Here is a 23,335-nt window from a genome sequence, read left to right as displayed (position 1 = left end):
AAAGCCAAATCACTCTGACTTTTAGAGATTTTGATACTTGCAGTTGCAACCAATAATGGTTTGTCAAGACTGTAGCAATTTCCAGTGGGACTAGGTAGTGTGAGCTATTATACGTAAAACCCGTCAAAAGTGTCCATAGAGTATCTCATTATCTACATTAACTGCAATGAGAGAGGGGCAAGGGAATCTCAGTGAGACTATGAATTAACTGGGACACAAATTTTCGGTGGAAAAGAGTGGAAATCCTGTAACTGTTGCAAATGTTACCTGTTTTATTATGATTTTTTAATATGTACATATATATATATATATATATATATATATATATATATATATATATGTGTGTGTGTATGTGTGTGTATCAAGTATATGTGCTTCATAAACTAGCTTGGGAATCTTGATGACACACTCAGTGATTATGTTTTAAGGTCTTTAGTAATTCTAATTTATTTTAATGTATTTTCAAGTGTTAAAGTTCTTATAAGTTTCTTAACAGTTTAGCACCATTTCACTTGCACCATGTGACAAGATGCTTTTCTCACCTGGCGCCCATTCTTCACAGAAAAAAAAAAGTAAAAAAAAAAAAAAAAAAAAAGACTAATTTGTTCGTTGTTGATGTGACCAGATGTGACTTGAAAGACATGGTGGCAAAAAATTAGTAAAAAAATATAAAAACAATACATTTCAAATGTATTTCTTTTGATAATAAGTAACTTTTAAAATTTCCCAAACATAATTTGAACAAATATAATATCAAAGGAAAACTACTGTTTATAATATAAGTGTCCCACGCTGTGTTTCAAACACTGCACAAATTTATAGTACCACCTTAACCATATCCACAGTTAAGGACCACTGGAAGAATGAGTCTTTAAGCCAATAAAAGCAATTTCCAAAGATAATTGAGAACATGTTTCAATACATATGCATGAAAAAAGGATTTTCCATGCCACCGACTCATATGCTCATGTAATTGATTGAGGGGATGACCCGTTATTTTAAATGTTATTTGAGAACCATCAAAACGCACGAAATTGCAAATTGCCCAGCTTGTATCTGAATTAATACCTCATTCATCATCATTATGAGTTGATAAGTTAATTTAACCATTTCATTCTGTCTTAATGAGCTATAGTTGAATTAATGTCATGTAATATATGAAAGTAACATTTGAACAGAGGCAATGATTTGAGACAAACAGAGCAGAGACTACTTTAGAAGCATAATGGTGGCATAAATCTCATCAGGCTGCAGTTGATGTTGCTTGCTTTCCTTACATTTATATATATATATATATATATATGTATATGTGTGTGTGTGTGTGTGTATATATTTTAATGAAATTGCATGAAAATTAAAACCTTAAGAGGATTTTAGTTGTGATTGCTGGTGTGTTTTTTTTCTTTTTTGGGCAGTGTTGGTTGACTGTTGATTGACACAGTCAGTGTTTTGATGTAACAGCTGGTATGTCAGTTGTAAATACTGTGCTGCATCAGATTCAAATCTGAGGACAATATGTTTTAAGACTAGACTGAGCCATGCTGGAGTGTAATCTCACAGTTGTGGAATGGAGGTTATGCTTTCGAACCGTTTATAGTAACAAAAGAATGACATGTTGAGATTGTAGTTGCAGTAACGCTGGTTTGTCTTTCAGTTGGCTCACTTGCGCTGCCAGTCCTTCATCTAGCGTTGAGTGACTGCATTTGACCATTGGGGTCTGTGCTGTCTTCTAGTTCCACCTTAAATCCATTTTGGCCCCGCTTGCTCCCTGTAGTTTAGGTTTTTTGTCCTCCCGCAGCAGCTGTCACCCTGCATTACTCGCAGTCAGCTAAATGAAACATTATTCTAAACATATGCATCGTAATCAGTCCGGTCACACTTACAAGAACACGCGTTAATAAGGCAATCAATCACTCTGGAACAAGCAAGTTGTTCTGTAACAGCTCATAAACAGTGTGTAATGAAGAATTGGAGGTTAGCGTGACACGGCGCTGATCAGATAATCAATGTCAAAGATGCGATGAATGTCAGTAAATGTAGTTTTCATGTCGTTTCTATAAAATCCTCAATTTACAACAAGCAGTTCAATTACCCTGAAAATACAGTCAATTAAATAGGGGTGATTGGACAGTAGGGGCAGGATCATCGATCTTTGCATTTCTATCTCGCTGGTGGACATTTAATTTGGTTTTTCTATTAGCACCGAAATAAAGAAAATATAAAATTATATTAAACAACCCAAAGATTTATTTTCTTGTCAAAAGCCATTCAGCGAAGGTGACAGACAGTCTTCTGCATTATGATGAATTCTTTTTTCAGTCCTGCACATTGGATACAAAACTAATCGTGTTATTGTGGGCAGTGTTTTTCTGGCCTCTGTCTTTTCCTTTTTACACCTCCATCTATCTCAGTGCCTTTGTTGTATGGGTTGCAACCCTCGCTTTAGTAAAGAGCAAGGAAACATGGTGATATATCACGCCCATATTTGCTGCCCTAATCCTATTTCTTTAATGGGAACGTTCAAAAAAGCAACTTATCTTTAAGTCCCTTGGGGGCATTCTGGTGTAGGCTATATTTTAACCAAGTGCAATTAACGACAGTATCAGCTTGTATCATTTAGAGGTAATGTAAAAATAATGGTAAATTATAGGGCCGGAATGACCCGTGATGGCAGGCCTCATATTCCCTGTAGCTTTCCACGTATTTTTATGTTAGACAGTGTTTCCTATAGTAATGGTGTCACAGCACCTAAGTAAGCTTAAGACGCCTAAGTCGTTGAAAAAAATAATTATGTATGTGGGATCTATACAGTAGCCTACAAGGGAAATAGCTATATATAAAGTTATATATAGCCCAGGCTATATAAACTTCACGTTTTCTTATTCTGCTGTAACATATGATACGAAATTCAAATTTGGAGTCAAACTCGATTTTGTTTATTTTACAGTTGTCTGTGTCATTAATGTAAAGAAGCGAATATGTGTAAACATTTTTATTTATTTTCCAAGAACAAACACGATCAATAAATAACATGATTTACATTTCATATTGCACATTTTTTTTCAAGTTAAAATATTTAAATTCATACAGTCATTGATATTTTAAATACAGAGATATAGAGTTATAACAGAGACTCCAGGGACAAAGGCCAATGCTATTTTCATCATTTAATTTCAGTGCTCGTTTATCAGCCCTTTAAAGCCTCTTTTGAGTGGACCGTAAAGAAATGTTCTCCATCTCCATAATTCAGTCTTAATTTTTTCACGAAATACAGATCATGAATTTGGCCTATTGGTGAGTTTACAGGCCAATTAGTAGGCTATGTGATAGTCCTACTGGCGTGTACTTTTCAGTGTTTTAACATAAAAAAAAACATTCAGCAAGTCACACAAAATAAATAAAAAAAAAAAAAAACGTGTTTAAAAATAGCCTACCATCCACAGTTCATGAAGCTTTTTTTTTTTTCTTCCAGGGCGATCAATAATTCAGTTTTCAGCTATCAGTAGGACTATCCATGATATTTGCAAAATATTTCACGATTTACAGTTCACATGTTTTATAATTAACATATTGGTGATGTCCCAACAGGAACGAATAAAATAGCACATAGCCATTTTTACAGGCGCAGACAGATTGTAAAGCCAGGCTATTTTGTCTGAACTTTCGCCTTTGCTCAGTCCCGTCACTGTGTGTGCTGAGTGAAGAGGTCCTATAGGGATTACATACCTATGAAAATACTGGATTTGATATAATGAGCTTCTGCAATGTAAATAAAAAGAGGATAGTGTATGTGTCGAGGTATTTCCCATGATCAGCAAACGAATTTTTTGAGGGGCTCTTTATAGGCCACTTTGTATGTAATATTTTTCAACCCTCCATGTGTCAAATATTATCTTTATACAGTGCATTGTGTGTACCAGGACTGTCGCTTTGTTCCAGGTCTTTTGTATGTCTAATGACTTCCCTCCGCGGGTTGTTAGCACTTGACAGCGGGTCTCAAAACGAGGAACTTTCTTACAGTCATGTATTCAAAGGAGCTCCATCTAGGAACATGATTGGCAATTTTTGTCATGATCCTCTCATTATTAACATAAAAATTGACACGAAAGACGCGCTGCAAAATTATATGCACCTTCTAGCTGATTAGGGGTGTCCCCACAGAGCAGAGGCTGGGTGTTGGAGAAGCTATTGCTGCCAAAATCTCAGTCTATTAGGCCTATAGTGAAGAAAGATATGCTGCTGGGCAGAGAAGCAGGAACCTTCTGCTGTCTAAATTTAGAGAGAATAATTAGCTCACGTTTGTGTCTTAAAACCAAAGGAGTCAAGATTCAGCCAGCCTGAATTTGTCATGTTGAACATTTGAGCCGCAGAAATATGGAATGTTACCCAATCTCAGTACCTTAGTTTAATTTGTGGGAATTGTAGAAACAGATACATCCACTTGAAATGGCATTTAAATAGAGACATGGGGACAGAATGAGGTATGGGGACACTGCATGTTATTTTTCCAAATATGTAAGTTAATCCTGCACAGTCCATAAAAAAATGGTCTACTGGCACAAACACAAGGGCACGAGGTTTTTAGAAAAGTATTTTTTCTGAGTTGCAAAAATTTCGGTGCTTAGCTATTCATGTCTTTTTCGTTATAAAGAGTTTTTTGGAGCTTGAATCAGACTTTTAGAAATTAATCTTCGTGTTTGTTTGTTTGTCTGTGTGTGTGTGTATGTATGTGTGTGTTTGTGTGTGTGTGTTTACAGTGCTGTCTAAGAAAGGAATGCTTTACCCAAGTGTGATATTTAAAGTAGGCCTATCCCCTAAAGTAGGACTAGAGCAAAAATAAGAAACGGTCGTGTAGGCTTGTGTGATGAGTTATCTGTTAAGTGAAGTTTCTTCTCGTTGGTCTGGTGACGGGACTGAGGTCTTGCTGAGAACAGCAGCAGAATACGGCAAAAATCCACTCTCGGATCGTTGCCCCGAAGCTGTGCAGGTAAAGTCAGCACTGGCGCTCCTGGAGCCCAGCGCGCTCGCCGCCTGGCTGCTGTGGCAGCTCAGACACGAACAAGGCCCGGTGGCTGACGGCGCGCTGACCGCCGCAGCCGCTGCCGCAGCCGCCGCGGCCGCTGATGCCGCCGCGGAGCTGTTCAGGCCTGCGGGTGACTGGTAGAGTCCCGGGTGCCTGAAGCTGCAGAGAAGCTCTGGCCGTGAGTAAGGGTGGGAGAGCGCTCGGAAGGTATCGAGGGGGCGGATGGAAGTGGCGAAAGGTGACGAGGCTGCACCGGTGGCGGCGGCCGCGGCTGCTGCTGCCGTGACACCGACGTGCGGGTAGTAATGTAGAGGCATGTGCGAGTGGAAAGGGTAAGGTAGACTTCCTGTAGCTGCCGCGTGCGTCATCATGTAAGTGTAGAAGCTGGGGTCTGCTGGATGGGGCCAGGACATCGCCAAACGCTGCCTTTTATCCTTCATCCGCCTGTTCTGGAACCACACCTGCACACAGAGTCAAAACAAGGCCCATATTGAAGCTGCCATGTTGTTCCCCAGCTCTAAATTTAGACCTCTGAAGAGAGAGGCTCAGCGTCTGCTCAGTACAGACACTGACTCCTGCTAACACGTGAAATATTTCTCACAAATGACCATTGCACATGAAAACAACCTGTTCCCGCGTGCTGCTCCAGTTAAAATCTAACAATTAACTCAAACAAGTCACTGAAAATATTTTTGCAATTTTGAAGTAGGCTAATTGTTTTTTTTTAAAGTAGCCTATGCAATTAATCAACACAGCGGTTGAATTGATAAACATCCAATGGGATCAGAATATAAAAGCGTTATTTTGTGTACAAGTTAAAATGAAAATATCACACTGCAGCATCTCATGAGCAGAAGTGATTGTGTTGACTGTATTTTCAGAGCAGTGTTATTATCAGGTTCTTTTTATGCCTGCATTGTTTCTTTCTCTGAACAAACACATGCACACACAGCAGCACACACGGTGGACAGGAATAATGAAGATAAATCCGTGCTCTACCTTAATTGTAGTCTCGGGCAGATTCAGCGCTGCGGCTAATTCACATCTTCTCGGCCTGGAAACGTAATTTTCCCTGTAAAACTCCTTTTCCAGGCGTCCGATCTGTTCCCTGGTGAAAGCAGTCCGATACCTTCTGACTTGGTCGGTGTTTGAATTGTTTGATCCTCCCGTTGAATTACCGTTCATGTTCGCGAGGGAGTTTGAGCTTGTGTTTGAAGATCCAGAATTACTGTCTGAAAAACCTACAAATAAAAAAACAAACAGATTGTCATCGATATTATTACAAGAATATAGACTTGTGTGTCGGCCTGCAGTATATATCTGACAGCCTGATATAAATAATAATAAAACTGCGGCTGATGTAAAATTTCAGTCGGGACAAATCATTTTTATTAGCTAATCATGTTATTATCATTATTATTATTATTATCATTATTATTATACATTTAATACATCAATATTTTGAAATAATGATGATTAAGATAATAATAATAATGTAGTTCTGTTTTTAGATGGAGAGAAGGAGTAACCTAATAATATGCCCAGTGATGATAATAATAATAATAATAATAATAATAATAATAACCGCTGTATTACGTTAAAAATATGATCAGATAAATAAAAATAAGGGTAATAGTGAGTAAAATGAAATCTTACCTTTGTTGTTTTCCTTGTGCTGGCTCGGGGAGCGATGCGCTGGGCATCCCACCTCCACATCACTGTTAATGTCTGATTCTTGCGAAACTTCGGAGTAAAGGCTCATTTTCTTCCTGCTTTCTGACGATGAAATTTCCGCCGAGGAGGTATTCTCACTGCCGTGGTGTGTACCGAAAAGACTGTCAATTTCAAACTTGCCCTTCGTCGGGATGTCCCCAAGATTTCCATGGAGAGAAGCCGAAGTTATTCTCGGGCTCAGCCGTCCGCTGTGCTGAGAGTTTTCCAGGGCCTCCAGCACTGAATTTCCAGGCGTGTCTGCGAGCCTCTTCCCTGCGACGGGACTGTGCAGACCTCTCTCCATCAATATCATCTCTTTTCTTATCCTCTCCATCATTAAGCTGTGCAAGACGAGGAAGGAAGAAAAAAAAGAAAAAAAAAAAAAAGAACAACACACACACACACACACGCGCGCGCACACAACACTTGTCCAGGGGGCTGGAGCACCAATGAGTTGTGTCGGAGCTAAATCCGCATGCAACTCAGCAACTGTCTCTAAATAACTGTCTCTAAAGCTTTTTATAAGCAAGACGCTAAAATGAAAGAATCTGAATGCAATCGACGAGCGACTGCTCAAAATGAGCCGTGCATCCTCCCCACAGCAGCAAAATGTCATTCATCAAAAGTGGCTGCTGTTCGTTGTTAAAATGCTCGGCTGACGTTGCTCCAATGATCATTTATTGTAACAGGTTTATAAGCAAATAAATAGGAGAGGGCTGTCACTTGATGATGGAGGCGGCCTTCGGTCAGACGAATAATATCCAAGTGGAGAGGAAGAGAGGAGTGAGGAGCGAGGCGCTTGTCCCTGGGTTGATCTGAGTCTGTTTTAGATTGCTCTTGGGTTTGGCCTCTTGGGTGAAATTGACAGTCTGATTAATAAAATGAGCGGTGCAGCATTTCCCTCTTCATTTAGGAATATTATTATGCTTTGATTCTCTATTGTTTCCCTCCTCTCTGTTCGCCCTCCCCCTCTCTAATCTTTCCTCTTTTATTTATTTCTCTTTTTTTTTCTTTTTTTTTTTTTTGCCATTTCTTCGGCTTTACCAGAATGTGAAGTGCATTAACATTAACGTGCAAGTTTGTGATAAAAGATTAAAACTACATATTTTTTGAGTATTTGAAACCATGTTTTTTTTTTTTTTTTGAGCAGTTTATATTTTTCTTCTTTTTTGGATTTTGTTCCACTCAGGTCTTCAGTCGTCAAAGACACATTTTGATGTGGTGATAATGCCCACATTATCACACATTTCCAGACAATAGCACACAGTTATGTGTGCTTTAATGCATGGAGAAGTAACCTGTTTGTTAAGACATCTTCTTTTTAAAGTCACTACAGCATGTCAGTAACCTTTTTAAATGTAAACAATGATTTGTTCCCGTTGTAATTTTAAGTGTCAGTTATTTCTTTACACTGTTCCTGTCTTTTCATTTGATTTTGATGTTGAATTTAAACGAATTACTCAGATTTAAGAGCTTATACTTGAATATATATATATATATTTGAACACAATCTTTTATCATTCTTTTGAAAATAATACAACCCCCCCCCCCAAGTGTCTGTCACTCTCTGTGTCAACCCCTCTGTTAGCTGCGTGGTATTTTGGGTATTTATTAGAAATAACTGCTACATGTTTGCTATGCTGTAGATTTATTCTAACGGAGACTCGATATGTAAAGACATAACACCCATGCATGGACTCCTGGTTTCTCGATGTGAAATGACTGTAAAGGCGCCATTAGATTATCCTCTATGCGTCCTCTGGCGCCTCCTGCAGGATTTAATATTAATTGCTGTCACTGATATTGGCAGTTGAATGGCTGTTGTGGGCTTTTACCTGATGTCATGACTTGTGTCTGACCTGAGCACTCTGGGAACATCTCCACAGAAAATGTGTGTACATGGCAATAAAGACATGGATGATAGAAATAGATGTTTTAATGAGGCTACTGGAAAACAATTTTAGAGGAGCTGGAAGCTGCTGCAGAGCCAAAGATACGTAATACTGGTGAGGAATATGATGTTTATATCAGAGCAAAGGTAGCAGTGTGGCTTAAATCTTAATAACTGCACAATCCATGGAGCTAATTATAATACATTTCAGCTCACTCAATCATTTGTTTAGAAAAGAAAAAACAATGTAAGACTAAGGAGAAGCGTGTTTTACATCCTCTGTGATAACACCAATTAATAACATTTTTGCTAAATAATACTGAATTTAAATGCACCCATCACTTTGTTAGTGAACACAATGTTTTCTTTACTTTTCTGAATAAAAAAAACATATGTTTAAGTAAGACACTTCTCCTCTCTAAGAGCTTTGGGAATTTACATTTAATATAATTAGGTAATTTGCATACATTTAGTGGATTAATTGTGCAGCTGATGAATATTCCTATGAATAGAGTTTCATCTTAAAGGGATAATCCTACACTGCAAGTTTCTGAGTTGTGTAATCTTTGACTTTTGGAAATCTATCTTTGACTTCTGGATCATGATATAGTCCAAATCTCACTTTTCTGCTCAGCTCCTATCTTGGCCAGCAGCTATAGGCAGGAAAAAAAAAAGGAAAGTAGTTAATCTCGTCTTTGCTTGGCAGCTTTGTTTCATTAAAAAAACAAGTGTTCATTTGTCACTGCTATCTCAGCATTAGTGTACAGTATGAGCAGTGTTGTCTTTTCTGTTTGATTATTAGGTTTCTAAAGTCATTGTTTACATATTCACTGTTCAAGTTTGTGTTTTCCTTATTTTAAAAACTGAAAATGGATGACATTCCTTTTTTTATTACAGAAGACATTTAGACGAGTCAGGTTAGGAAAAGCACAAGTGTAAATAATGAAATTACTGATGGCTGAATTTTATTCATCTGCTTCAGTTTCAGGGTTCTGGTGTTGTTCATGTTGGCTCATTGTCACACTGTCATGACTTACTGGGACACTGGAATAAAACAGAGCCTCTGTTAATATTATTTGTTACAACTGTAGTTGTATGATGACTCAGAATATCTGCTGCGGGAAAGATCTGTTGTTTCAGGGGAAGAATACCTTTTAGTGTAACTGTAATCCCAATGGCCCAGCCATCACTCACAAGATTAGTGCTGCACTCTGGTTGGCTGTGGATCAGGTCCGCTGATTGCAGGGTTGGCGGTTCAATACCCAGCTCCTCCTGTCCGCCTGCCGTAGCGTCCTTGGGCAAGACACCGAACCCCAAATTGCCTCATTTGTAAGTTGCTTTGGATAAAGACGTCTGCAAAATGAGTGAATGTAGATGTGTTCCCCTCTCTCTGCTGCTACATAATACTTGGACATCAAGTGTTTCATGTGGATGACTTGAAGTGGCTCTCAAGCTGTTCTTCAGATTCATGACGCAGCTGTGTTACTCATGCTCTTCAGTTGAAGTGTGCAGTTGCACTATTGAACAATAGCATATTGAATGGACCTCTATGCATTAAGAAAAGTTTGGGCCTACAAATATGCACCTGCAGTTGGGGGTAGGGCAAGTCTCTTCTGGGGTTATTTTACAAATAACTTGTCTCTTCACTCATGGGTAATAAAGTCAAGGGGGGAGGAAAAGGGCTGTAATTCGTTACATATGTGACATGAAAAATGAAATGAGCCAGATTCTAACTTATTGAAAGCCATGTGATTAACACCCAAAGGGCCAGTGTTGATCATAATGGTGATTTTTTTTTATTGTAAAATATGATAAAACTGTCAAACATACTGTATTAAAAACATGATTCTGTATAAACGGGGATATAAAACACCACAGGCTGTAAAGCTGGATAGATTTCACAGTAAAGTGTGGATCCAAAGTATAAGTATACATATGATTTCATTTTATTTCATTTCATTAATTCCTTCGTAAGTACAGCTCTGTAAGTCTTGACAACAATAGCAACATCTGTATTGTCAAGGTTGTAAACAAGCCATGCAAATCAGCAAAAAAGCAACTTCATTATAACATGATGGATGTGTCCCAGACACCTCAATACATTCAGTTTTGTTGGACTAAGCATTCCTCTGGAGGCCATTAGAGGAACTGCATTTTAAAGCACTTGCTTCAGGTGGAGCTCACCTCTCTGAAGGGCTGCGTTCACATTGAGACCCCTACCAGTCCCTACCAGTCTATAGAAATCTAACTAATTTCCACTTTAATTACTCACCAATTGCAGATGATCAGTTCATATATTTCTGACACCAAAAATATCTAGTCAAGTCTGCAACAACCACGATGGTTTAATTCAGTCTAAAGTTGAGTGAAGGGAGATAATGGACAGATAATGCTGCTGAAACCATAATAGAATTATTTTTTTTAGCTTTTGTTCTGATGAGAAAGATGTAAATGAGCAATTTTGACTTTATTAGCAACTGACTTCCAGACATTTTTAAGCAGCTACTTGCATTCATTTACAAGTATTGTGTTTCATTCATTGGTTCAAATCTTATTTTGATGAATTAAGCTCAGTTTCCTGTTAGGGAGACGGGAGGGAGACAAATCAAGGCAGGATGGAGCGGTGGACAAACTACAACCTCCAATGTTAGTTTGAACTTCTAGGCTGCACAACTCAGGCAACATGAATTAGTGTAGCACTTTATTAGGAACAGCATACTAGTACTGAGTAGAAACAGCAGCTCTGAAGACAGTCTTTGTTCTTTGTGGCATGGATTCAACCAGATGTTGGAAACATTCCTTTGAGATTCTCCTCCGTGTTGACATGATTACATCACATCATTTCTGCAGATTTGTCAGCTGCGTGTTCATACTGCCAATCTCTTGTTCCACCACATCCCAAAGGTTTACTACTGGATTCAGATCTGGTGACTTTTGCTTTGTTCCATGGTGCATTATCATTCTGGAAGTGGCCTTTCGAAGATGGTAAATTGTGGCCATAAAAGGGATGCACATGCTCAGCAACAATACAATGTGGCATTCAAACCACAGTTGATTGGTATTAAGGGGCCCAAAGTGTGCCAAGACAACATTCCCCACGCCATTACGCCACAAGGCAGGTGGAGTCCATGTATTCATGCTGTTGACTCCAAATTCTGATCCCACCATCTGCCGCCTCAGCAGAAATCCAGATTCATCAGACCAGGCTACGTTTTTTAAATGTTTTTTTTTTTTTTTTTTTCCTGTCTTCAAGTGTCCAGTTTTGGTGATCCTGTTCCCACTGCAGTCTTTCATTTCTGCTTCCTGGCTGACAGGTGGTGAACCTGACATGTTCTTCTAATGTTGTAGCCCATCCGCCCCAAAGGGTCAACACGTTGTTCATTCTGGGATTGCTTTCCCGCTCACCACGGTCGTAAAAAGAGGCGTTATCTGAGTTACTGTAGCCCTACCGTAAGCAGGTGTAAAGGTGTTCCTAATAAAAGTGCTTGGCGAGTGTGGATTCCTCTGTTAACAGGTTATGCAGCAGCAGCTGTGCGTTTGGTATGAGCCGGCGTGAACACTATGCAGGAGGGAACTGACCCGGTGCTGCAGTGATAATCTCTGTTGTGTCCCTGTGACACAATATACAAATCAGAGGTGAGGAAGAGAAATTAGAAGCACAGAATGAGAGAAAATTAAAAATCTTTTGCATGTTTTATCCGTTTATTATACCTACATACTTGGTGTACTTCTAATGTTTTACATCCTATGTTACATCATCCATGACCCCCTTGACTCATGGTCACTTCTAAATTAGACTCCATCCTCCTCAAAACTCCAACAATAAAGAAAATGAGACATGAGCAATTCCTTTACAGTTAACAGCTGCAGCAGACAACAAGAAATAAATGTACAACATACCCAGATGACACACGACCTGTAGCCTGAATGAAAAACATGAGTAATACTGGAGAAGTTTCAGCTGTGTCATGGAATTTATTATTGCTAAATGAAAAAAAAAAAAGCAATCTGTAAGCAGGTTTAAGAGAAGGGTCATTATGCTTTGAAGCAATTCACATGCCAAAGGGGTTTGTAACACTTTGTATCCTCAGTTCTTTTAAACCAATGTCGATGCGCATCTGCTTTAACTTTAACAAAGCCAAGTCGTGGCCTATATTACTTTATCTTATACATATAGGTCTCTACACATTTAAATAACAGTGTGGTGTTTTCTGCCTCAAGCTGATGATCGTTTCCAGATCAATCATAAATGTGCTGGGGTAGTGTTTAGTGGAGTCTGGGGCCCATGTGTAGGTCTGTGCTTCTGATCCAAAACTTAGCCCGCAACCAACTCACTAATCAAATGTCTCTGTGTTCACCGCTGTTGCTTTTTGCCACTTTCACAGTTGGCCTTTTACAGTGACTGCAGACGTCTTTCCTTAACTGAGAGCCCCATCTAGTGGCGCCTTCTTGTGAATGCAAACGACTGAGCAACAGGACAGTAACATGTCTGAAAAACACTTTCCCCCTTTAATACAAAAGGATCAGAAAAGAGTTGCATCGTATTATTGCAGCACTGAGTAATATTAACAAACACCTCGAATGTGCAGAGTTTGGTGCGGGGCTGTTTAAGCCCTTTTGTTGTCGCTGTAACTTTTAGGTTGACATGGTAGTTTGTTGAAGAAGCTTGTCTGGAAGGTATAAAATGAATTTCTTTCCAACAGAATCAGTGGTAACAGTTCCAGAGACATTATTCACAGTTTGAAACTACGCTTTAAAGATGCTGCTATTTATAAACGAGTCATTGCAACAGGAAAAGGCGACAGTTTTGTGCCAAAAAAAAAGAAAGAGTTTGATTTCCAGTCTCTTTCGTTAAATTCATAATCATCACTGATGTTTGTGTAACGCTTATTTTAACTTTACTTTTAACTGACATTTCCTCTTTTCTCTGATCTGTCATTTAGGTGGAAACTGTGTTCCCCATTTAAATCTATAGGCTAGAGATGTCCGTTTTGGTGGGAAGATGCTTTATTCAACCTGAGCAGATACAAAGTAAGAATGAGTGGGGGGCAAAAAATAGCAATAATGTGCCAATGTACGTAATTAGAAATGACTGAGCAGTTTTTATATAGTTTTGACAGGAATGATTAACTTGATTATTTTCATACTCGATTCAGATTTTAGCTTCGCGTCTGATTATTGACGCTTACACAAAAAACACATTTGAAAATGTTATCGTTGTATTGGGATCATTTAAGTTCAACATGAGCCTGGTTTTAATTCCAGCCGACGTTCATACAAACCCCCCGAACTGCGTCAAAAAGCAATTAGCCAATGCAACCAACGATGAAATATAGGCATGTTTCCTGAAAATGTGAACGTGAATAAACATATGATTTAGTCTGGGTATAGCTTATATGTAAGGAGCTATTTTAAGGAAATGTTTCACTCAGTGAATATAATTAGACGTTACAGCTTGTTCACAGTAAAGCTGATTTCTTTCCTTCTTCAAACTGTCTCCACACTGCAGATTCAGCAGATTTTTACTTGGTTCAAATCTTATTTCTATGAATTAAGCTCAGTTTCTGCTGCTGTTGGAAGATGGGAGGGAGACAAAGCAAAGCGGGATGTAGCAGTGGACAAAATACAACATCCAAACTTAGTTTGAATTTCTTTGCCGCAGAACTCAGGCGACATGAATTCACACATGATTATATCAAGTTATATACTCACCAAGCACTTTATCAGGAACAGCATACTAATACTGAAATACTTATGAAGTAATACTTACATGAAATAGCCTACTTATTAAGGCACCCTGAAAACATCCACGCCGTTTAATTTAGAAGTCTCCAAGTTTCAAACCCACCAGTTTCTCTCAGGTAAAAACTCTTGATTTTTGTGTCGACACACCTGATTTGTTTTTGAAGTGATGCCGTTTCGATGCCGTCGTTAACTGGTCGGATTCCCTTTAGCCCTATTCCCTATTCCCTTTAAAACAAAGTTTTAGTTTCGCGGGTTCAAGAATGAAACTTTACTGAGAAACGGAGATGTCTGTAAAATCCTCTACAGCACCGTCGGTAGGTCTCTTACCTGTCACTCGATCTGCTTGAAAGACGTTCAGGAGTTTCACATGTTCCCTCAGCGCCAAAAGGACAAGAATACAGGGCCCAGGAAATCATTAGATATTTATCTCCCTCTCACCAATGAGTGTGTTTTTTTTCCTCTGAAACCTCTCCACACTTGACACCAGGACATTAAAGAAATCTAAGTTAAAAATCCACATCCTGTGTGAAACACACTTCGACTGCCACTGGCTCAATAATCTGTTGAGATTTCAACACTTGGAAGATTGAAGGCTTTTTTTTTTTTTTCAGCCCAGAGAACTTGAACGAGGGAAGCAGCAAGTTTATTACCAAGGACAATAGACGGCGGATAGCTTCCTTCAAAGGGCCTGGGAAAACAGGCAGACTGAAGCTCCTCAGTTTGGCTCCTGACACTTTAAACATGAAGGACGAAGAGAGGAGCAGTAAATGGCACCAAAACTCAACACTAAAACTTCTTGTAGTTTTCTGATTGTTGCAGTCTGTCCATACTTCTGGAGCATGTAGCCTGTACAAACTGTAAGCCTGGATGCCACAAATATAAACTTCAGTATTTTAATCTTTTTTTTTTTTGTCAAAGGAGATAATGTTTCTTCTTTAGAGAAAATATGACGCTCTTCACAGTCAGTAACAACACCGCGTTTTGAGGAGAATTTTTCGTTTAGCAAAACAGATGAAAATGACCTGCAGTGTAATTTACCAGACATATTCTATCAGTAAGTTTACGATGAAACGATTGTGTTTATTTCCCATTTTCAGTTCGCATTCATTTGTTTGTCACAAATTTTCTGATGTAATTTAAAAACAAAAAAAAAAAGAGAAATGTTTTAAATTTCATTCATAGCCTAATGCTCCCTGTGTTTTATAGAAAGCGGCTACACGCGATTTAGACGTGTTTTTATATACTTTATAGTTGTGCCTGAATATTAAATTCATCATTCAAACTTTTGAGTATAACCTAGAGATGTTTTTAAGAAGAAAACCTTTCTAAATAAAGCGCATCCAAATGATCAAAAAAGCTCTTTTAAACAGAGTTGAATTAGTTTTCACTCTGCAGAAAGTGTAGCCTGGTTAGTTGTGTAATATCGTTGTTTTTATTTCTTATATTTATACAACATTTAATTCGTGACCCGTTCCAGTAAAATATTCTAGATTTTAAACACCGAGGCTATTAATTTTCTACATTTTCTAAATTTTAGATGTTCTGTTTTTCCATCTTTAAAATAACTGTCGCTTTTTTTTCCAGCTGTCTCATGTTTCTTTCTACAAACGTAGTGATTTGCAACAAAAGCGTGGTTCTGTAATTTTTGTACTTGTCTTGCCCTTCAATGTAGATGTTATGATAGGTCACAACAGAGCCTTCATTATCACCTTCATTATCATTGAATAAATCAATTTATTTATTTAATTATTTATGTGTATGCAGAAACAGTCTACATGCTCGAGTGGTACTGAAACTGCTGATGATGTTTCATTGCAGAGTTAAGATACTGACTAACAATGAAAAGAGTAGGGACAGCGTTGCAGCAGGGGACCGTGTATGAATTTGTACTGCCACCTATTGGCTCAGAGCCGCAACAGCTCACATGATTGCTTAATACAGTGATATTTGAGAGTCTTGTCTGGTTTAAACGCTTAACCTGTCTAATCTAAATCTCAGTGTGGTCTTTTTTTTATGTGAAGGGTCCTCGGACTTCCTTTCTTGTCATAAAGAAACAAAAAATAATCCTGTGTTTGAACCTGGATAAAGTGGAGTCATAAGGAATCCCATTTATGAAAATCCTGTGTTGGTTATACAGAATTATCTTTAATGTCTGTGAGGAGTTACAGTAACGAGAGGAGTCAAAACTAGATACAGAATGTCCCCACTATATGTTGGAGACCCAACTAAAAACACAACTGCTCCAAGTCTTCAATGTCAGTGTATTTTATTTTTGAACTCCCCACCCTCCCCCAACACACACACACACACACACACACACACACACACACACACACACACACACACACACACACACACACAGACTCACAATCCTGTGTGTGAGAAATTTCAGGGGCACAGTGTGCAGAAAGAAACCCCTCCATTGATACTACGAAAATAGTCCATTACACACCTAACAACAATCAAATTTGATTTGAGCAGATTACCAGAATATTTTAGGAATATGAGGCTCTCATGATGGATTATAAAACACGCAGTTAAACACTTTACCAGATATACATTGTTAAATCCCCACAGGAGGAGTGTATTTATTTAAGAAAGTACTGGATGTACACGACAGTGTTGGAAAAATGGACTTGGATTAGTAGTTTCAATATTTATCCAATGAATTTGACTGTAAAGGAGTGTAAACATTTAGCAGGGGGAGATTTCCTTCTTCTAGTTACGGTTCATTTTAATTTTAAAGTGCAAATATTTGACTGGAGATTCACTGTAGCGCTGCCACGCAGAGGATTTTCCTTTTCTTCACTCCGGAAAATAGCAGTTCTTTTTTTATATAGACAATTTCAACGTAAACTGCACCAGGAGGTTACATTTCTATCAGATATGACTTTAATATGAGAAAATGTGTGCAGAAGCTCACAGGCTTCTATTGAACTTAAAAAAATTACTTGAAAAATGATTCAGTAGTTGTGAGGAGCGACTTATGGTGGATTCATTCACACTGGGCGAGATTGTTTCCTTAAAGGTCGATGTGCATTTTCGAAATGCGGATGTATTTCATTCTATGTTTCTCATATGTTGTCGTCAGTCCATCGCCTGTAGGCGACGGCGAATATAGGCCACATTGTTTACAGGAGAGGCAGCTCAAGAAAAGCAACACCTCCAGGGCCACAGTGTACTGTAACTAATATTATAGCCTGAAGCAAAATACAGTGGACCTACCATGAATGTTATCTGTGTGAAGCTGATAATGTTACATTGTTGAGATTGCGTATGGGAAAAGGGGATTTCTGCCCGACATGAACGTCTCCAAATCCATCTGCCTGCCTGTCTATCCAATAATCTATCATGTAATGTCATTGAGCAGTAGTTTGTAGCATACATGTTGTTTTTAAGGAATTATATTGTGCTTTGATGGGCTGACTTTCTGTCACTGTAAGAAATCAATTTGAACCCAAATTATTCTATAATGGGTATAAGTGTGCACTGGGAGCAGCCTCTCCCATGAAGCCTATATGCAGTGCCTCGGGTCTCCTGTGGTGCATTTAAGGCCCTGTATTTACCCTTGTACTATAAACTATATGGGTGATTCTACAGAGTCACATTGTCATTCTTCAGGTCACAACACCAAAATAAAACCCGTGCTCATGTGCTTTCAAGTAAGAGCTGACTCTGAGATGGATATGAGCCAAATATTCTTCAGATACCTCTGACATTTTTTTCCCTCTGTATAAATATAGAAGACTACACGCATCTTTGGAATTTAATTTCATCCTCCACCCACCTAATACCAAAATATTTCCTCATGGAGTATATTGCTTTGCAGTATTGAGAGCAAGGGTGGGGCGGAACAACATATTTTGCATATCACGTGACGCCGTATTAACAAATCAACAATTACCTACCCTTTATTCTTCAGGAGTTGCTAAAAGGCTTGCAAGACGCGTTTGAGGGAAGCTCCATGGAAATGTGTGAGCGGAATCCGTTAAATCCCGGCTACGTTGGTTCTCTGTTGAATTTTGCTCCACCTGAGTCGCTGTATTTCTCCAACTTGCGGGGTAATGGAGCCCACATACCCGGGCTGCATCAGATCCCTTACAACAGGAGAGAGGTGTGCACGCTCCCGTGGACTTCCTCAAGTTCGTGCACGTCCAGACCAGCAGCACCACCACCACAGAGCCGCGCCTTTGGCGGCTACTGTCCGCCGTTTCTGTCCAATAACTCGGTGTCTGTGAACACCAACTCCTCCGGCGGCCACGTCAAGACGCATTTGGAGGAGTCGGCTCGATGCTTTCAGGACGCAGACCACAAGACAGAGGAGACCGGCAGACAAGATGAGGCTTACGCCGGGGAGCATGGGGCAGTCAGTGACCGCGGCTACTCGGACCTGCACAGCCGGTCTCACGGTCCCGGAGCCCAGTTGAACGCTGATTCTGCAGGTCCGCTGAACGTGAACGGCACCAAACAGGAACAGAACTGCTTTCAGCCACCATCCAGTAACACATGCTCCAGGACGACTTTTGCTGAAGGTTAAGTAGCCTATAGAATTATTTTGTTATTTCAACTATTTCTACACTTAATAATTATGTAGCCTAATTATAAAAAGAAAACACCTTGATACCACATGACTTGATCTGTGCTTCCTCGTACTTACTTACTTCGTTTCATTTTGTTGCAGTAACTGTTTGTTATCTCCTATTACATCATCATGATGGACTAACCAATTTACATTGGCGCATAATGTTAAATAGGAGTTATAGTGAGACTTTATAGTTGGTGTGTGATAATCATAAGTTCACTGACTGTTTTATAGCCAGTTTACATCTCCTTTGATATTCAGTTCATTTTAATATTCCTATTATGTCCTGATAGAAGCTACTGTTAGTGCCTAGTACTATTAGCCCTCTGCTCCCATAGTATAGTGTGTGTACTAGTGTGTGTGTGTGTGTGTATATATATATATATATATATATATAGCCTGTACTATAGGCGTGCCTTCTTATATTTACTATAATATTAAACCATTTTTTGCAAGATATTTACTCATCTGATATGAGCACCACTATAAGCAGCAGGATCAGTTATTTCCCTTCAGACTATATTACTGTTGCTGTATAAAACCCTGTTTTCACCTCTGCTCCCTCCAGGTGCCCCATGGTGCTCGTCACAAGTGAGAACCCGAAAGAAGAGAAAGCCTTACACGAAGCCACAGCTGGCTGAACTTGAGAATGAATTCATGATGAACGAATTCATCAACAGACAGAAACGAAAAGAGCTGTCAGACAGACTTGACCTGAGCGACCAACAAGTGAAAATCTGGTTTCAGAACCGGAGGATGAAGAAGAAGCGGCTCATGATGCGCGAGCAGGCTTTCTCCGCGTACTGATGACCTTTGGACTTGATCATGACCAGCAGCGCACAGAACATGTTGTGTTGTAGCCTTGTATGAATGTTGCAGCACATCACGAGCCCTCTCGGTTTGTGGCACTGACTTGTATTTATAGCCCAAATAAGTGTAAAATGTTTGTATTCCAGTCACACAGTAGGCTGGGGGTTTAATCAAGTCACAGCCAGTCAGTCATATTAACAGCAGACTGATAAAGAATACATAGCAGATTAAGATACAACAGACCGAGGCTCTCCGAATGCGCAGTAGGCCCTGACTCCTGCTGGGCCTTGCCGCGGTTAAAAAATAAAACAATGAGCCTGATTCTTTCTCATCCAACACAAATATCAGGCCTGTTGAAGCAGCATTATGGCTCTGTATGTTTTTGTGTATTTTGTAATATGGCCTGCGCATGTAGTGCAGGGCCTAATGTGGAAGCAAACAGTCAAGTTCATGTTTACGGGGGTTTACTAAAGTCAGTATTTCAAAGTATATTATAACTGCATGTCTATTTCCTAATTGCTGTTATTTAGTTAAATGCCGAATTCCCCCCTAAAGTTATTGTAAGTCTGTTAAAATGAGCAACGTCACATTTTTCTTGTGTGTGGCCGCGGCCACATTCAAGTTCGGTCTGTGGAGCAGAAGATTTGCGGCGGCATTTAGTGGTAAAAGGTATTTACTTCAAATGTGTGTGAAACAAAGTGGGTTTGTGGATGTGAAACGTCCTGGTTGTGTCAGTTAAAGCCACATTATAACTGCTGAATGAAGCTCCGGTTGTCAGTGTCAGACCTGGTTTTGTGTTGCTACACACATGAGACGGTTGCATTGGAATCACTCTTGCTTTGAAAATCTATCCTTTATAAGTAAATACATACTTGATTTAATGTATATTTAACCTCGGATTGGACTTGTTTAAAAAAAAAAAAAAAAAAAAAAAAAAAAAAAAAAGCATTCCGGAAGAGCATGTTGTTGGTAAACATAAAAATGTTGATGAGACTTTTTACGCACGGACCAGAGGTCTTGTAAAGTTGACGCAACCTGAGGATGAACACATTTGTAAATAAAGCACATTTTAAATGACCTGTAGCCACATTATTGTGCATCATGTGAGTGGTTTTATATTTTCAGGCAGAGTACTGAATAGCGAGTTTAACCATGTGCTTCACTTTTTGATTCTAGATCATCAGTCAGTCGCTCACTAGCTGATAATAGACATTATATCTTTTGAGATATATAAAAAACTCACAGCAGTATGCAGCTCAGTCCACCAAATTTTTAGTAATTATTATTATTATTATTATTATAATTATAATTATTTTAGATAGGGGTCTAAAGGATTGATTTAAGAAACCTCGGTGTTTGTTTGCGGCGGCGGAAGGACCAGCGGCTGCGAGTGTCCTTACCTTTCCCTCACTTTCTAAATGAATTCATTAATATGCATGAGAGGAAAGTATTTGTTGCCCAGACACTTTAATGACTTCCCGCTACTAATTTTTTAAAATGAAACACCCTGGTCTGCATTCAGATTTCCCTTTGGCAAATATCTGTCCTCATATTCATCATGCACCTTCAAAAACAAAAGAATCAACATTTCCATAACAAAAGTGACTGTTTTAGCAATATCAGCTATGTCACAATCACCCACTGTTACTTTTGCTTCCAAATTCACCAGCAAATACTTCAAAATAGCACCGTGACTGGATTTTATAAAGTAAGCAACATTTTTCTTGTATATGTATATGCTCTTAAATTTAGGTCACATGTGCCTTTCTAATATTTAGCTTCCCTCCTCTGCGCAGATTCCTCCTCCCAGTTAAAGCATAACGCAGCAGCATTAGCTCGCTCCCGCTGCCAAGACCTCCACATGCCAGCTGGAGGTTACTGTGGCTGTGTGACCAAATGGATCTGGCGTAACTCAGAAGTCATACCTGCGACTTTTTTCACTGTATGTGTGTAGCTACACATCACATCAATTTTGAATGCGATTTATTTGCCAATTTAGGTTCCTCTGCGCGCGTTAGAGATCATTTAGATAACGCATGTGGTATGATCATATATAACAGTTTGTATTTACAAAAGCACTTCACTGTTTTGTTAAGTGGTTGCAAAAACACTTTAGTTTCCACATTGTGGTCGAGAATAGGCAAAGTTTAATGCTGCAGGTCACGAGTGGTCAGAGAGTGAAGCTGCAGCTATTAAAGAAAACCAACCACCAACAGACTAATACGCAGGACACTGGATCTATTAATGGTGCCTCCCATTGCATCATCATCACGTCATCATCACCTCATTACTGTGGCTATTATGTTTCTGTAATACTGCAGTCGTATTAAAGGTTCATGAAAGTCAGTAACATTTTGAACCTATAATTTGTAATGAAACGTGAAGAGATGGTTCTCCCATTAGTGACTGTCACAGATCTCAGTTCTCTCAAATTTTAGGGCTTTTATTTTGTATAAACTATTGGGGCTAAATGTTTCTTGTTTATTTATAAATTGTTGTGAAAGCCCTGTTGTTTTTTTTTTTTTTTTATCTCAAATTTCTGACATAATCGACGCTCGTGCGCTGCAGGCCGCTTGTTTTCCAGCTCTGTGTTTGTCTACTTTTTCTCATCTTAAAATCTCCACCACACGCCATCTTTCACCTACTATTAGTTTTTATTGCTCAGACTGTTGTTGAGCAGCTACACCGAGTTTTCTCCGTGTGCAATACTGCAACGTTTCCCCTCAGTATTTGTTGCTTTATTGCTTTACTGCCAAACACAGCCAGACTGCGCCATGTAACTCAGGCTCCTCCAGATAGTGGGGGCGCCAAAACAAAGTTAAGGTCAAGTTAGTATAGGCTTTGCACTGCTACTTCCAACAGTATTACTACCACAAAGTTACTTCTTTGTGAGGATATATAAAAGTAGTTCCCATAAAGGTCTGTTTTTCTCACCAACGCGAACAAGCTTGAAGTGGCTTCTTATATCGATTTGGTTAAAATTATAGTATTAAACTTAATATGACGCACATAAAACTGGCTCAGCAGCACGAGATTTTAAGCTGAGCAGCACCCGCCTGCAGTTTCATTTAAAATGTGGAATGTTAAAGTGAATCAACCGATGCTCCTTATTTGTTGCGTGCATCTATAATAATGATAATAATAATAATAGCCTAATAATAATATTTTATTTGTTTCAAAATAAATAAAATATATATGCTTTACAACAAACAAATTAGGACAATAAAAACCGCAACGTAAAGGAGTCAGATAAGTGACAAGCAACAGGTCGCAGACTTTGTCTGAGGTAAATAAACTAATTCAGTCCTAAAATTAACATTTAACATTTCACTGCAATGCAAGAGGTAAAGATATTTTTTGTAGTTGTTTTTTTCACTCTTAGGGCTGTGCAACCGATGGATCAATTTGTTTAGAAATTTCCAGTTTTCCCCTTTTATGTCTGGTGAAAATACGAAATTTGTGTTGCATGTATCTTTGTGAAGTGCCTGTGGCTTTCAACGTGAAAGTGTGGTGAAGGGCTGAAGACAGAGAAAGAGCTGATTTTACCCCCAATAACAATAAACCCCAGTTC

General features: G+C 38.9%; 2 protein-coding genes across 2 annotated transcripts; one reads left to right on the top strand and one right to left on the bottom strand.

The window, feature by feature from the left end:
- Positions 1 to 4,869: 4,869 nt before the first annotated feature.
- On the bottom strand, positions 4,870 to 7,323 carry evx2 (even-skipped homeobox 2). The gene is made up of 3 exons (XM_056390016.1): positions 6,680 to 7,323; positions 6,023 to 6,264; positions 4,870 to 5,484 (listed from the first exon to the last, which is right to left on the bottom strand). Exons 1-3 carry the CDS (start codon positions 7,071 to 7,073, stop codon positions 4,870 to 4,872), a joined length of 1,251 nt encoding a protein of 416 aa, XP_056245991.1. The 5' UTR covers positions 7,074 to 7,323.
- Positions 7,324 to 18,306: 10,983 nt separating this feature from the next.
- hoxd12a (homeobox D12a) lies at positions 18,307 to 20,841 on the top strand. The gene is made up of 2 exons (XM_056389625.1): positions 18,307 to 18,904; positions 19,523 to 20,841. The coding sequence occupies exons 1-2, from the start codon at positions 18,337 to 18,339 to the stop codon at positions 19,759 to 19,761; spliced, it is 807 nt and encodes a 268-aa protein (XP_056245600.1). The 5' UTR covers positions 18,307 to 18,336; the 3' UTR covers positions 19,762 to 20,841.
- Positions 20,842 to 23,335: the final 2,494 nt, after the last annotated feature.

Source organism: Seriola aureovittata, chromosome 11, assembly GCF_021018895.1.
Source record: "Seriola aureovittata isolate HTS-2021-v1 ecotype China chromosome 11, ASM2101889v1, whole genome shotgun sequence".
NCBI lineage: Eukaryota > Metazoa > Chordata > Actinopteri > Carangiformes > Carangidae > Seriola > Seriola aureovittata.
The sequence above is the reverse complement of the archived record's forward strand: the minus strand, read 5'-3'. Positions and strand labels throughout refer to the sequence as shown.